Source organism: Sceloporus occidentalis, unplaced genomic scaffold, assembly GCF_023333645.1.
Source record: "Sceloporus occidentalis isolate IW3139 unplaced genomic scaffold, rSceOcc1.0.p SCAF_17, whole genome shotgun sequence".
Taxonomy (NCBI): domain Eukaryota; kingdom Metazoa; phylum Chordata; class Lepidosauria; order Squamata; family Phrynosomatidae; genus Sceloporus; species Sceloporus occidentalis.
The window spans coordinates 2,786,133-2,801,735 of record NW_028316997.1 but is presented as its reverse complement, the minus strand read 5'-3'; the positions used below and the strand labels follow the sequence as shown (position 1 = coordinate 2,801,735).

Here is a 15,603-nt window from a genome sequence, read left to right as displayed (position 1 = left end):
ATGTCTGTAAAGCTTTGGCTATAATTGGCACTTTTTTTTTCCTTTGAAGATTTTTGTATACCTGACCATAAGATAGCTTCCTCCAACCAAAGGTCTCAGGGCTTGCCTAGGACAAATCTGAATGTATTTAATTTATCACAGAAGATTTTTCCGGACTTCCCTCTCGCCGACGGGAAGACACAAAGCATATACTTGAATCTCGTGTGTCTTGGAATTTTATCTTATTAGTAAGAACAGTATGCATTGTAGGGCTGCAACTAACGATTATTTTAATAATCGATTAGTTGGCCGATTATTTTTTCGATTAATCGGATAAAAAAAAACAATATGCAAATTTTTAGTTTATTTAAAATAATTTAATGAACTGGATGTTAAAAAACAACTTAAAATTTACATTAACATTCTTATTTTGTTATGATGTAATAAAAAAACAATATTTTCAAAGTACAAAAACCCAAACACAATATTTATGAAACAAAATAACACCAAACATTCTGAAAAGAGGTGGACTATTACTGTTCAAGAAACTTTGCCCCAGCCCTGGCACTTTGCACCCAGCACTTTGCACTTTGCACCCAGCACTTTGCACCCAGCCCTGGCACTTTGCACCCAGCCCTGGCACTTTGCACCCAGCCCTGGCACTTTGCACCCAGCCCTGGCACTTTGCACCCAGCCCTGGCACTTTGCACCCAGCACTTTGCACTGTGCCCCTGCACCCAGTCTCCAACTCTGCCCTGCCCCCACATTCTGCCCTGCCCCCACACTCACACCCTGCCCCCACACTCACACCCTGCCCCCACACTCACACCCTGCCCCCACACTCACACCCTGCCCCCACACTCACACCCTGCACCCACTCTGCCCTGCACCCACACTCACACCCTGCCCTGCACCCACACTCACACCCTGCCCTGCATCCACACCCCCACTCTGCCCTGCACCCAGTCTCCCACTCTGCCCTGCACCCCCACCCCCACTCTGCCCTGCACCCAGTCTCCTGCCCTGCCCCCACACTCACATCCTGCCCTGCATCCCCACCCCCACTCTGCCCTGCACTCAGTCTCCTACCCTGGCCTGCCCCCCCACCCCCACCCCCGCGAATCGCTCTGTGCGAACGGAGCCACTCGCACAGAGCGATTCGCACAGACATGAAGAATACTTACCTCCGGAACGCGTCTCATCCGTCACGCAGTGCAGCGCGTGTAGCGGAAGCAGGGAACGCTCGCGGGGGTAAGTAAAAGGAGCCAACAACGAATCAATCACTCGATTAATCGATAACGGAAATCGTCGACAAAGATTTCCGTTATCGATTATTATCGATTTTATCGATTCGTTGTTTCAGCCCTAATGCATTGTACTTACTGGAAGATATTTGCAACTTTTGATTACCAGTCAGCATATTTAAATGTGACCTGAACACAATGCATTATGCAGACAAATTCAGGATCACTTTATGTAGCCTTTACTATATGTAGTTTATTTTGATTATTTTTTTTACATATTGGTTTAGAAAAAGTGAAGTCTTAGTAAGTAACTATGTGAACGATGCATTGTTACCAGGTTTGTCACTTTTGTAAGCAGACAAGCTGTATAATGTTATTCCAGAAATTGGTGCATGGAAAAGATTATTCCAAAAACCACCTTTAGATTGGAGACTTCCTTATGATAGTGGGGTATGGTATTTCCTCAGATATCAACATTCACATGTGTCCTTAAAGACAAAGGGGTAATAAAACAGGTACTTTTAAAACATTATCGTAAGGAATCTGCTGACTAAACTCAAGGAAATTTAAAGTCCCGGGGAAACATTCTGCTAATTATCTGCAAAAAAACAAAAGTAGCATGGAACACAGCATTTTGTTGCCAGTTAGGTTAATGGAGGGATATATATTTGTACCCTACTGTTCCAATGTTTGGGGTCGCTAAGAAATTGCTTTTGAAACTAAAGCAAATGTTGTCCATTAAAATAACATGAAATGGATCAGAAATACAGTGTAGATGTTACTGTTGTAAATAACTATCGTAACCAGAAATGGCTGGTTTTTAAAAGGACTATCTTCATAGGTGTACAGAGGCCCTTTAGCAGCAACCATCACTCCTGTGATCCAACGGCACGTTGTGTTCACTAATTCGTTTAAAAGGGTAATTGGTCATTGGAAAACACTTGCAATTGTGTTAGCACAGCTAGGAATTTTCTTGTTTTCAATGAAACCAACTAAGTGACCCCAAACCTTTGAGCAGTAGTGTATGTTTTCTAAATGTTTTTACAGCATCGCAAACCATAAAGAAAAGGCTTGCTAGCCAATGTATATAAAATACAGATATGTATGAAAACCTGTTTTTGGTTTGTCAAGTGACTATGTGTTACAAACGTACTAAGTAGCTATTTTTGTCACACTTAGGTATCGATGTTGAGGCAGCTAGAAAAGAGGAGGAAAGGATTATGCTTCGAGATGCAAGACAGTGGCTGAACAGTGGCCATATAAATGATGCCAGACACCCAAAATCAGGAGGTACAGCACTCCATGTTGCTGCTGCTAAAGGTTATGCAGAGGTTTTAAAGTAAGTATGGATTGTGTAGCCTTGACATTTTCAACTGGTGCGCTTTTCCCCTCTTTTTAGCTATACCAAAAAAAACATTTTCTTCCTGTTATTTGTTCATGGACAATTGAGAGATCCTACAGCATTACAGTTAATGTACTGATGCTTAACTTGTATTTTGACTACTATGGTGTAATCATATCTTAATATGCATTTGGTGGCAGTACCACATATATTACAAGTATTACAAATCAATATATTACGTGTATAGATTTATAGTACACTATATGACCAAAACTGTGTGTACACTTGACCCTCACACCTATATGAGCTTTTTGGACAGCCCAATTAAGGGATTAAGGTCAGAGTTCTTCCACACCAAACTCATCCCACTTTGTATGCTGTAGCATTATCTTCCTTCACTGGAACTAAGAGGCATACCTCACACTCTGAAAAGCAGACCCAGACTATTACCCCCCCCCCCCCCCATCATTATCGTAGGCAATGCTTATTTTGGTAGGTACCATTTTCCCGGTATCCGCCAAACCCATATTCGTCCGTCAGACGTCCAGAAGTGAAGTGTGATTCATCTCTCCAGAAAACACGCTTTCACTGCTCCAGAGTGCAGTGGTGTGATATGCTTTGCCCCACTCCAGCCGACGCTTGGCATAGCAAATAGTAATCTTTGGCTTGTGTGCCTCTGCTCAGCAATAGAAAACTATTTCATAATGCTCCCGATGAACATATAATATATACATACACAGAATGCTGTCTGTTTTGGGAATTTAGTTCCTACTGACTTTACAGAAATCTCATTATATTAACACAGATCATGGCAGTCTTGAGTATCTCTAGACTATGAGAATGTCACCTCTTGGTTGCTGTAATGCTAGCAAGTCAATGTACAAGTAATGATTTTTGGGCTACAATCTCTTTTAAGTTAACGTGGAAAAGGGTAAACAAATTCCTCTAGTGTAATGTTTATATATGAAAACTTTTTGAGACTTGACTTCTTTATACCGCGTTGTTACATTATTCTAATTTTTTTTTCATCCCCACAGGCTTTTAATTCAAGCCGGTTATGATGTTAATATTAAAGATTTTGACGGTTGGACACCGCTCCATGCTGCGGCTCACTGGGGCAAAGAAGAGGCTTGTAGAATACTTGTAGAAAACTTTTGTGACATAGACGCCATTAACAAAGTGGTAAGGAGCGTCAAGCAGCACGGTTAGAGCATCTCTGTCAGTTTTGTACATTTGAAAATTCAGAACACTAACAATAGAATATAATCCTATTTTTCTCTTTTCTTTTGTAGGGTCAAACTGCTTTTGATGTTGCTGACGAAGATATTTTAGGCTATTTGGAAGAACTGCAAAAGAAGCAGAATCTGGTAGGCTGTGTGTTACTTGAACTAGGGTGGGAAGTATTTTGCACTCCATTTTACCATTCTCTCAGATTCATATATTTTATGGCACAGTTGTGTACCTGTATGGTGTAGTCTTTGGGGTACATTTCAGGATTTTGTGCATTAATTCACTTATAGCGTTACAATTACAAGCCTCTGCTAAGGAGGAATAATGCTACTTATTCTTGAATTTGATTTACCACAGTCTTTGTACTCCCATAATGGGCTCATATCTCAAAAGTCAAATCATTTCATTGTAGAGACACACTCTCACTTGGCATTATTATAGGCAGCCTTTGTAAAGTTGGCTTCCATTTTTCAGTATTAATTTTTAGTTTATTTTACAGCTCCTAAATGATAAACAAGATAAGTCGCCGCTAATCGAGTCTTCTACTACAGAAAACAACCAGTCTTTGAAAACACTGAAAAAGTATGTATATTGGCTTTTTAAGCATACAAAGCATATTTGTATGTGACACACAGTATGTTGCATGTGAATTTGACAACACAAGCAAAGTATACTTTTGTGTTTTAGCAAAGAAACTTTGATTATTGAGCCTGAAAAGACTGTGAGTACCATCGAGTCACTTGAGCAAGAGAAAGTTGATAATGAGGATGAAGGGAAGAAAGATGAATCTAGCTGCTCTAGTGAAGAAGAGGAGGAGGAAGACTCAGAGTCTGAGGCAGAAACTGGTAAATGTCTTATTCCAATCATGGAAGTGTTTAATAGTTTGTGCCCCCTAATATGTATATATACTAACATAGACCTCGGTCCTAATGGTAGCATTACTATTTGGAGAAGGTTGAAATAGGATGTTGGCTTAGTAAAGCATTACATTTAAAAGAAAAAAGAAAACGGCAACGAGAAGCTTGTAGCCATAAGTACAAGTGTACCTGGCATTAGAAAAACTGTTGTATCATATAAGTGCCAAAAATTCCCAGGTTTTCTTAGAGGTGGTTGGTTAATGGTTGAAAAGCCCCTGGCTGTGTCTCCTTCATGCTAATGACATTGGGTTCCATCAGAAAAGTAGGTTTACATAGATTTTGCTTCCTGTGTGGGTACCTGGCAGAGAAATCTCCAAAGAGAAACTTGGATATCCTTCACATTTTAAGTGTCTACTTGTATCGGTTTGTCTTATTCTGTCAGTTCTTGTCTTGTCATACTCCTTAAATATATGTATTGTATTAAGCGCTGTGTAAATTGTTAGCGCTATATAAATAATAATAATAATACTTGGACAAGATCCTGCAATTCCCTATATGTGCTTGTTTGTAACTTTTGCATAAAACTGTAAAGGGTTCAGATGTCTTGATAACGAAGCCTTTATTTTAATGTTTAGATAAAACCAAACCTTCAGCACTTGTAAACAGTACAAGCAGCAGCAGCAGCAGCACACAGCTGACGACTGTCACAACTCCAACACCTACAATCCCATCTGGTCAAGTCACACCTACATCACCAGTGAAAAAGGTCAGTGGTAAACATTAGTGTTTCATTGCTATTTGGACCTATGCAGCAAACAATTTGCTTCAGTCATGATTGATATACAATTGGGTTTAATAAAAACCTAGGTTCTTCAGACACCTGTATTGTGTACGTTAAAGTTGGTATGGAACGACAACCATCGCCTTTTTGGCCAAAAAAAACCAAACTGGCACAAATGCCTTTTGACCTCCCCTTTTCTAAAATCTGATATAAAAATATTGAGAAATCCCGTTAATCTGGCATTTCGCTCTGTTATGATTGCTTTGTAACTTTTGTAGTTCATGGAGCGGTTTACGCTATTTTTTAGCTTATGGAGTATTTGAGACTTTTCTTAAAAAAACAAACTATATACCGTGGAGAGGACAATAAGTAGTCAAAAACTCGGAAACTGAAGGATGTTACATAATTTTGTTTAACCCCTTAATGACAATTGCCGGTCCTGGCACGGCACGGAAAAGCATGTGCTTTACGACAATTGACGTGCCAGGACCGGCACGTCTTTAAACGGGTGCAGAAAGCGATCTACTATCGCTTTCTGCACCCAAAAAGCGTTGCTGAATGCCTCGACCTCGAGGCATTCAGCAACGCCGCGATCGGCACGAAGGGGCCATCTCTGGCCCCTCCACGGGGCGTCAACATCCGCCATACTTTGTATGGCGGCGGACGCCCGTTTTAAAAGCGTTTAGGAGGCGATCGACGATCGCCTCCTAAACTTAAATGGTGTCGCTGGAATGCCTCGATCAGGAGGCATCCAGCGACACCAAACACTAACCTTTTGATGGGCTGTGACCGCTCCGGAACCTCCAAGTTGTTAAAAATAATAAAAAAAAAATATATATATATATAAAAAATATATTTTTGTGAGCAAGTCCTAAAATTAGCATATTAGCTTAAAACAATTCTCGCATGGAAAGAGTTAAAATACCGGCATATTAAATGCCCGTGGGGTGTCTACTTTTAAAAAATGTATGATTTGATGGGGTAAATTGAATGGGCCGGGTTCAACAACGTCCCAATTAACACGGGGGGAAGGATGGCCACACATCTAATTTCCAATTAGAAAAATGCACACGTACCAAATGTGGCCTTTTAGTTCCCCCAAAAAATGACACACCCATGCATGTGGGGTATCACTGCACTCAGGAGATGTTGCTGAACACATTATGGGGTGTCGTGTGACAGCGGCATATACCAGGAGCTGTAAATTCATACATAAAGTAGGTGTGTGTGGGAAAAACACACACACAAAAATATTACTGCAAACTTTGAAAAAATGCTGGTGGTAAAATATGTGCATGCAAAGAGTTAAAATACCCTGTGGTGTCTAGTTTTGAAAAATATATGGTTTTGTTGGGCACACTGAAATTGCCCGGCTCAAAGATGTACCAAATAGGGCATGGGCAGTGGATCCCAAATGCCAAAGTTCAACATTGAAAAAAGCGCATGCCCCAAATGTGGCCCTTTTGCCCCAAAACAGCCAGGCAAAATCATTCATGTGAGGTATCGCTGTACTCAGGAGATGTTGCTGAACACATATTGGGGTGTTTTGTGATAGTGACATATACGAGAACATTTTAATTCATACCTGAATTAAAATGTGTGTGGAAAACCAAATGCAAAAAAATGACTACCACAAAGTTTGACAAAGACTGGTGGTAGATATGGTGCATGGAAAGAGTTAAAATACTAGCATTTGAAATACCCTGGGGTGTCTAGTTTTCAAAAATATATGGGTTTATTGGGCACACTGAAATGGCCCGGCTCAAAGATGTACCAAATAGGGCATGGGCAGTGGATCCCCAAATGCCAAAGTTCAACATTGAAAAATGCGCATGCCCCAAATGTGGCCCTTTTGCCCCCAAACAGCTAGGCAAAATCATTCATGTGGGGTATCGCTGCGCTCAGGAGATGTTGCTGAACACATATTGGGGTGTTTTGTGATAGTGACATAAACTAGAACATTTTAATTCATACCTGAAGTAAAATGTGTATGACAAAACAAATGCAAAAAAATGACTACCATAAAGTTTGACAAAGACTGGTGGTAGATATGGTGCATGGAAAGAGTTAAAATACTAGCATTTGGAATACCCTGGGCTGTCTAGTTTTCAAAAATATATGACTTGATGGGGTAAATTGCATTGGCCGGGTTCAAAGATACCCGAAATGGCACATGGGGGGAAGAATTACCAGATTTGGAAAAAATGGCTTTGAAATAGCAAAACGCTACCTGTACTTATTGCCCCATAATGGGTAGAAAAAAGCAAAAAAACATAAAAACATTGGGTATTTCTAAACTCAGGACAAATAGTAGAATCTATTTAGCAGGTTTTTTCATTACCTTTTATAGATGAGTAAAAGATTTTTCAACTAAAAGTTAGAAACAGTCATTTTTTTCTAAATTTTTCACCATATTTTATAATTTTTTTAATAGTAAATTATATGATACAATCAAAACAATGTCATCTAAAGAAAGCCCTTCTTGTCCTGAAAAAAACAATATCTAATGTGTGTGGGTTCAGTAAACGGGAAAGAAGAAAATTACAGCTAAACACAAGCAGCGCAGAAATGTTAAAAAGGCCATTGTCACAAAGGGTACAAAAAGTAAAATCAGCCTTTGTCTCGAAGGGGTTAAAGGATAACAAGATGGGCGTTGGGTATAAGGGCAAAACTGTATGACTTGCAATGTGTATGGAATAGTGTCAGTTGTCTTAAGAGTATAGTATGATACTATATATTGATTATACCGCTTCTCTAATGGATTGCAAGTAGTTTCTGGACAATTCATCCTTTGTTTAAATGGAGAGTTTCTTGCATGGCATTGTCATGAAACGGATACAGTTGTGCAGTGATTAAAATGCATTAGTGTGTTTTTTGTTTTTAACATAATTTGTAATCATTACATTTTCCAGATTTATTAACTTAGTAGCAACTAGTTTTTAAGTTCTGTGGGGTCTCTGGGTCATAAATTAAGCAACCAGTTAGGAGATGGAATGATTATTTAACTTTAAAGGGACATTCCAGTGCTATATGCATCCCCACCAAAGAAGAATGCCTTTTAGGTATCTTGAACTTTAAATATATGTGTTCTTGAGCTGAAAGTAGAAGCATGCCATCGGACTGTTTGTCACCATAGTTTTGTTGGAATAGTTGGAAAGTACTCACGTTTGAAATCAGTGGGCGCAATTGTTGCGTATGCAGTTTATTAGACCCCGTGGTATCTCTTTGTAGGCTGGTATGCAGAAGATGCATTCAACCAAACCCATTTCCTTCAACCCAAGCACTTTCTTTTACGTTGGTGAAGACTAAATTATACATCTATAAATCAAAATTGTTGCCTTTAGCTCTTGACCCTTTTTTTTTTTTTTTTTTTTTTTTGACTAATTTCAGGAGCAGTTGTTACCATTTCTTGTACAATGGGAAGTAGTGCCGTATGAGTAACCTTTGTTGTGTACTTAGCCTTGTGGAAACTCTAATCTGTAGCACCTGAAGTACCAGTAGCTAGTACTCATCAGTGAATGTCTTATCTCATGAATGTCTTAACTCGTTCCTGAAGCAACGTGCCCATTTGTGTGTGCTCCACATACACATTTGAGGATTTTGCTTTTGTTTTCTTTTGTTGTATGTTGGTGATAGACAGTTAAAGGATTTTTTTAGGCTGTTGCACTGCAGTGTTCTCTTTTAGTGAAAACATAAGGAATATAAACATTGTTGACATTTTGTAGTTTCTCATTCTCTGCTTTCCATCTTATTCTGCCATCTTCCACTTGGGTTCAGTATGATTTCATTGCACCTTTCATGCCAGTGGTGGAGTCCATACAGCCTACGTCTTGGAGACGGGGCTTGCGCAAAACTGGTATAGTCCTTGTGCCAAGTAAAGGTGACAAATCTCTGGTGAGAAACTGGTGTGCAAACTTAGCTGTGGTTCAAGGTTGCAGAATAAAATTAATCACAAATTTACCTCACTGTGCATGGTCAACTTACATTAGTGTGTTTGGTTCATTAATTGATCCTTTTCCATTTTTCCATGATTTTTCTAACTTTATTTTTTTTTATATATATATATATATTTGGTTAAACATTTTGTGTATTCTGTCATTTATACTATTAACAGGTTTTTGTGTGCAAATTTTTTCTAGTAATATTACGTTAACCCATGCGTTACCATGCAATCAAAATGCATAGATTTCTTTCTACTCTGTCAAATCTTGTGAAGCTACTTTTCCAGTCTTCTGTAAAGACTTGAAGACCTGCCACAGAACATGCTACTTTTGATCACATGCCTTTTAAAAAGGGAGAGAAAAAAATCCACTGTTGATTATTTTGGTGTTGGGTTCCTTAAAGTAAGAAAAACCTTACAGTCTGTAGTAATGAATTCTATGTTTTGTGATTGCAGTTCCCTACTCTGGCAAACAAAGTTTCTCCTAAAGAGGAGGAACGGAAAGACGAGTCTCCGGCCTCTTGGCGTTTAGGACTGCGTAAAACCGGAAGCTATGGTGCTTTATCTGAGATAACTGCTTCCAAAGAAGGTCAAAAGGAAAGGGATTTCACTGGAGTCATGCGCTCAGCCTCAAGTCCCAGACTTTCATCGTCTTTAGACAATAAAGAAAAGGTAATAACAAAATACTGTACATTGTTCTGTGGCCTCTCAAAAGTATCTTCCAGCAGTCCAGGTACATCGGTAAGAGTCGTTCTGTTTTTCTGGAATTTCCATCTGTACTACTGCTAAGCTGCAGTGTGAAGATATTTAAAGTGCGCTATGGCAGTCTGTGATGGAAATTTTTTAGGAGGCATGACTTCGATCTGTAGGCTAATCCATGGTGTACTACACCTGCTTTCTCCTTCCGTAAAGTAGTAGCCCACTATAGTTATCTGACCTTTTTTGATGGTTTAACCAACTGAAATGTTAATTTGCATTATAGGTATTTCATATGAAAATGTTGCTTACAAATCTTTATGTAATGAGAAACCGGTAAAACAAAGTTTTTTTTCCCTCCTATTTGCTGTGGTTGGGTACTTTTTTTATTAAAATTTTTTCTATTTACCAGGAGAAAGATGGTAGAGGTACAAGATTTGCATATGTAGCTCCAACAATACCAAGGCGTCTTGCAAGTACCTCAGATATTGAAGAAAAAGAAAACAGGTAATGCTTTCAATAGTTGCCAACCACTAATACTGTTTAGAAGACCCAGGTGAATAGACGGTTGGAAATCTATTTTCTTACTATGTACTATGGCTGCCACCCTAAAATGTTTAACAAATGTAGCATCTTGTCTATGCGCAAAGCACTGTGGTACAGCTGTTTCATGATTCTTTTCTGTTTTCAGGGATTCTTATTTTGGCTTCTTGCGCAGCGGTGGGTCTTACACCAGGCGAAAATGGGATGACGATCTGAAAAAGAATAGTTCCGTTAATGAACTCTTGAACACAAGTTATCAACGAAGGTAACGAGTCATTGTAAAGGGAATATTGCGTATTTCTGACTACTATGATGTTCTGATACTAAAAGATATTTTAATATAGCTTTAAGAGACCTTCACCTTTATTGAAAATACAAATGTAAAGGGGTATAGACCTTCACATATGCTCTGCCTCTTTCAGTTTGTGATCTTTCAATTTAGTAAGCCCCCCCATTTTAGGGTATAGCTTTTATCTATGTACATACTTAAAATACACATGCATATTTATTGCAGCTCCAGTCATATCTATGGTTATTCTATTGCTATGCTCTCTCACCCACGATATTTGATATTGATACATCAGATCTTGGAACATTTTGTATCGGTATTCTTACAATGTTTTATTTCTCTTATTCAGTAGCTCTTTTGGTAGAAGACAAGACGATTTGATTAGTTCTAGTGTACCGAGTACTACTTCTGGGTCTACACCATCAGTTACCTCTTCTGGACTTACAAGGAGTCTTTCTAGCACTATTAGCACTACCAAGCCTTCAGTTGGCTCTTCTGGTTTAAGCAGGTACATAGTAAAACTTTTTTATGACTACTTTTCTTACCTCAACAAAAATGCTCACCTTTGCTTATTCACTATACGTGACAGATGTGACATGCATATGTGCGCAGCTTACATTTTATAGTTATTGCAGTAATGCCCGAGGAAATGCCTCACACATACACACATTCTGTACCACACTGATTACAGTTCATTTCTTGAGATTCATTCCGTTTGAGACTACTTTTGTGGAAAATATCTTCACCTAATTTTAAAAAAATAAAGCGAGCGCAGTTTCGCTTCTGCCTCACAAAGCGTGCTGGCTATTGATGCTGAGTGCCGGGATATGATATCAGCAGCACATCTGTTCCATCTGAGATGCCATCAAACACCTTGCACTCATCCTGCGTAATCTAAATGTATTTATATGAATTTAGATTAAACAGAATGGGCGCAAGGTGTTTGATGGCATCTCCGATAGACCCTTTGTACTGTTACCACTGCCCTTTTCTTCCTTAAGATATAAGAAAAGGGCTAAATATAATTAAAATTGCTCTATTCACCCCCCCAACAGAATTTTGTGTGTGTGATGAAATAAACTGAACCTGCCAAGCTGTGTGCATGCATGCATGTATGTGTTGTGTGTGTTCTACACCAGGGGTAGGTACCAACATGTAGTGTTGAAGTCTGCAAACTTGGTATCTTACATAATATAGATTAATGCGGTATCCGCATACCATACAGGCTTTGTTTCTGTATAACATACTCTTTTTGTGTGAAATTTGTGGTTTTCTGCCCTAACCCCTTCTCAGTTGCTGATGTTTGTCACAAAATAAAAGCTGAAAAAAATATATAAAAATGTGCAGTTACCCGTGTGAGAGATACCATAAGCAAAGAAGCCTGTTTTTTGTAGCACCTTTTTGAACACCTGCTGTTGAAGCACGTAAGAAGTTTTTGTATCTCGGCACTCAAATGACCTGAAAGTACAGTTTTTCTTGAACTTGTGTATGTGTTTTTTTTTGTTTTTTTGTTTGTTTTTTTTTGCAAACCATTTTTTAAATTGAGCAATGCAAATATGCACCTATGAAGTTTAAGGTGACTAATGTACTTGACACCCCTAATATAGAACAAAAGGCATAGTACTATAATATGCATTCCCTCTAAATGAAAAAAATAAAGCACCTATCTGACACAGAATATGCAAAATCTTCAATCTTCCTCCATGGTCTGACATCTGTTGCCACCGTGACAATCAGTGACAGGGAAGTGTTTTCATTGAAATCAATAGGAAGACGTTACGCATGTGCACTGGGATCTGAACAGACCCCTGCATGCAACGTTCCCCAGAGCCGGTGCTGACTGGAGGTAAGTGAGGATACATCTCCTGCAGGGCATTTAGCATAACCTCCCCATTTAATTGCAAAATGGATAACACGAAAATGCAAAGTGCATATGATCATGATGCCTTTTAAGTTTCTTCCGATCTGGATCCTATTGACTTTTTTGCCAATCCCTGTCGAGCGTATTAATAGTGGGCAAGTTTGCGGCTAATCACCGTTTGTGTAAAAACAGACATTTCTAGAGTTTTTATGTTGAGCAGCTGTTTATTTTTTTTCTGATTGTGTTGCTATGTAACCTCTCTAAGCGATCAGCTTGTGTTTTTGTTTTTTGTTGCTTTCTATTTGATTTTATTCTTAATCAAGCTTCTTAAATGCTTTTATTGTTTGCTCTTCCCTTCTCTGTGTTGCTGCTTGTAATGTTTTAGCGCCTCAAACCGTTTATGGGCAGACGATAGTTCTGAAAAAGACAAGGACAGTGTCCCTACGGCAGTCACCATTCCTGTTGCACCAACTGTTGTAAATCCCACCACTACTTTAACCACAGTGACCACAACTTCCACTGGCACTGTTCCTTCCTCAGCGGAAGTCAGGGAAAGGCGCAGGTTTGTAATTTTCTGTGTGTGTGTGAATACCAGTATTGCAGAGAAATGTCTTCAAAACATCCAAAGGGGCTTTATTTACTAAATTGTCTGCCATCACAATTTACTCACAAAGTACCCACCGATTAATGAAAAACCCAAAAGTGTACTTTAATTGTCTTACTGGATGACATTAGGGTAATGATGATTCTAGTCTTATTATATATGTGCAGTTTCAGAAAGCCTTGCATGTGTTAACAGATGTATTTACCATGGATGACTATGCAGTTGTAATCCAAGTGTCATGTAAAACTACGTGTCATATCTTTATTTTATATAGACTAATTCCATGTAACTGTGCACGTTAGGAGCCAAACTCAAAATTTAGTAGTCGGCCTGCTTATGTTAGGAGCTAAGGGTAAAGTACGCTCACAAGGTTTAACATTATATAATAAGGAATATTTTTTTTTAAATAAATGACAATTTTTTTTTTTTTATAACTCGTCATCTTAAAAACAAATCAACAATTTCAAGTTTATTTAAGAAAATGTTTGTGTTGGTACACATCTAAAACATCCTAGTTTACGTGCATATATAATAGTTTTAAAAATATACAAATTAACCAGCTATATACAAAAATTTAAAGACTTAAAGGTGCTATTGCCCTTCCTTTTAAACTTGCAACCTCTTAAATGTGCTCCGCGTGATATTGGAATAATTAAATATGGGTTTCCTTCTAAAGATAATTGTCTAAAATGTGCATTCGTGTCATGTTACCTCCCCTGAAGTCTTCAAAATAAATCTCTGCGTTGTCACATTTTTGAGCCGTCAGCCAGTTTAAGAAAAAATGCTATACATGCCCCCTAGAGCGATTTAAAATCTTGTTTGGACCACAGTCATTTCCAGCCCTAGTTACATCCAGATATCCTATAGAGAATTTATGGGGTTGTCATTTTAGTCAGATGGTGTCTGAAATAGTTTTCCCTAACCTACAAGATAGAGAAGTATATAGTTTGAAAACCTGGCCCTACAGCATTGTTGGGAAGCTCAGTTGTAATAAAACAAGTAGTGTAATAAGCTGAACACCTGGAGAGACATTAAATAAGTCTTCCTTTGTATATTTCATGATATTGACAAATACTTACGAATGTTTGTGTGGCTGCTTATGTTCCTAACAGTGGAGAATGAATTTACCTGTGGATTTCATTTTCAACTGTTAAATTGTAATAGATGCATCATTCCTCTCCCCCTGGCCGAATGAAGATATTTAATAGGACAATGGACAGTGATCACCATGTTCATAGACAGTTTTTTATGCTCTTTGTTTTAAGATATGATTCACATGCCACATAAATCTTTTTTGACCGTCTAATATGTTGTCAATGATATCGACTTTCCCCCCCATTTTTTTTTTTAAATGGAGATGAAGGTGCAAAATGCGTGTGTATGTCTACTCAGTTAATTGAATGGGCCACCGTCTACATTGAATGCGTGGACCCAAGTTAGCATGGAAAAAGAAATTTCTTTAAAGATTTAAAATACAGTGAAAAGGCTACATCCTTGCTCCCCCCCCCCATAGAAACAATTTGTTAGTATAGAATTGCAGGCTTCCATTTTATGGACTGCTGTATCTTGACTAAATGTTGACAGTATGAGTGCAAGCAGCATTCTTTATCAGGCTGTGCGTCTTATGGAAAGCCTGACCATGTCTTCCTGCATTGCTAGGTCATATCTCACTCCAGTTCGTGATGAAGAATCAGAGTCCCAAAGAAAAGCTAGATCAAGGCAAGCCAGACAGTCCAGGAGATCAACCCAGGTAAGATAATTTTACATGGTGGTCTGCTGACTATTCTTTGTTACTGCATTTTCTGCCTAGCGTGCATGGGGGGGGGGGGGGACAGAAGGGGAGCTCTACTTCAGAGTTTAAAATGTAAGCTTTATTTTTCTTCAAGCATAAAACAGTAAGGCGCTATGCCAACTGCCTCACGTGGAACGCTGAGAGCGCTTTAGCATAGCCAAAATTATTTTTGAGCCATCATAACTCATGTGCTTGTGAGTATTATGCCTTACTATCTTATGCTTGAAGAACAGTAAGGCTTACATTTTATACCCTGAAGAGCTTATTGTTTTTGTTTTTTTGCTTATTTTCATAGGAGATATAAAAGGTTTCTGAACAGTAATGCTCCATGGAGTATAGGATGTTTGTGTGTTACAATATTGAGGAGGGTGCTGTTTGTCCAAAATATGCAGAAACCAGTTTATATTTTGTGACGTTAGCGGAGTTCAGTGCATATAATAAAATG

The 15,603-nt window shown here is 38.7% G+C and overlaps 1 protein-coding gene across 5 annotated transcripts in view; it reads left to right on the top strand.

Moving 5' to 3' along the window:
- Positions 1 to 15,603, top strand: part of LOC149302743 (protein phosphatase 1 regulatory subunit 12A-like) — a 47,974-nt gene that overhangs the window by 19,210 nt on the left and 13,161 nt on the right. For 2 of the 5 annotated variants that reach the window (XM_089481943.1, XM_089481942.1), the window contains exons 4-15: positions 2,403 to 2,562; positions 3,603 to 3,747; positions 3,858 to 3,932; positions 4,295 to 4,377; positions 4,483 to 4,640; positions 5,288 to 5,418; positions 9,830 to 10,045; positions 10,482 to 10,576; positions 10,761 to 10,877; positions 11,251 to 11,409; positions 13,148 to 13,324; positions 15,026 to 15,116. In XM_089481943.1, the coding sequence (XP_089338069.1) occupies positions 2,403 to 2,562; positions 3,603 to 3,747; positions 3,858 to 3,932; positions 4,295 to 4,377; positions 4,483 to 4,640; positions 5,288 to 5,418; positions 9,830 to 10,045; positions 10,482 to 10,576; positions 10,761 to 10,877; positions 11,251 to 11,409; positions 13,148 to 13,324; positions 15,026 to 15,116 (1,607 nt within the window). Of the gene's footprint in view, positions 1 to 2,402; positions 2,563 to 3,602; positions 3,748 to 3,857; positions 3,933 to 4,294; positions 4,378 to 4,482; positions 4,641 to 5,287; positions 5,419 to 9,210; positions 9,328 to 9,829; positions 10,046 to 10,481; positions 10,577 to 10,760; positions 10,878 to 11,250; positions 11,410 to 13,147; positions 13,325 to 15,025; positions 15,117 to 15,603 lie in introns of all 5 variants that reach the window. The other 3 variants (XM_089481941.1, XM_089481940.1, XM_089481944.1) reach the window with 3 other exon arrangements.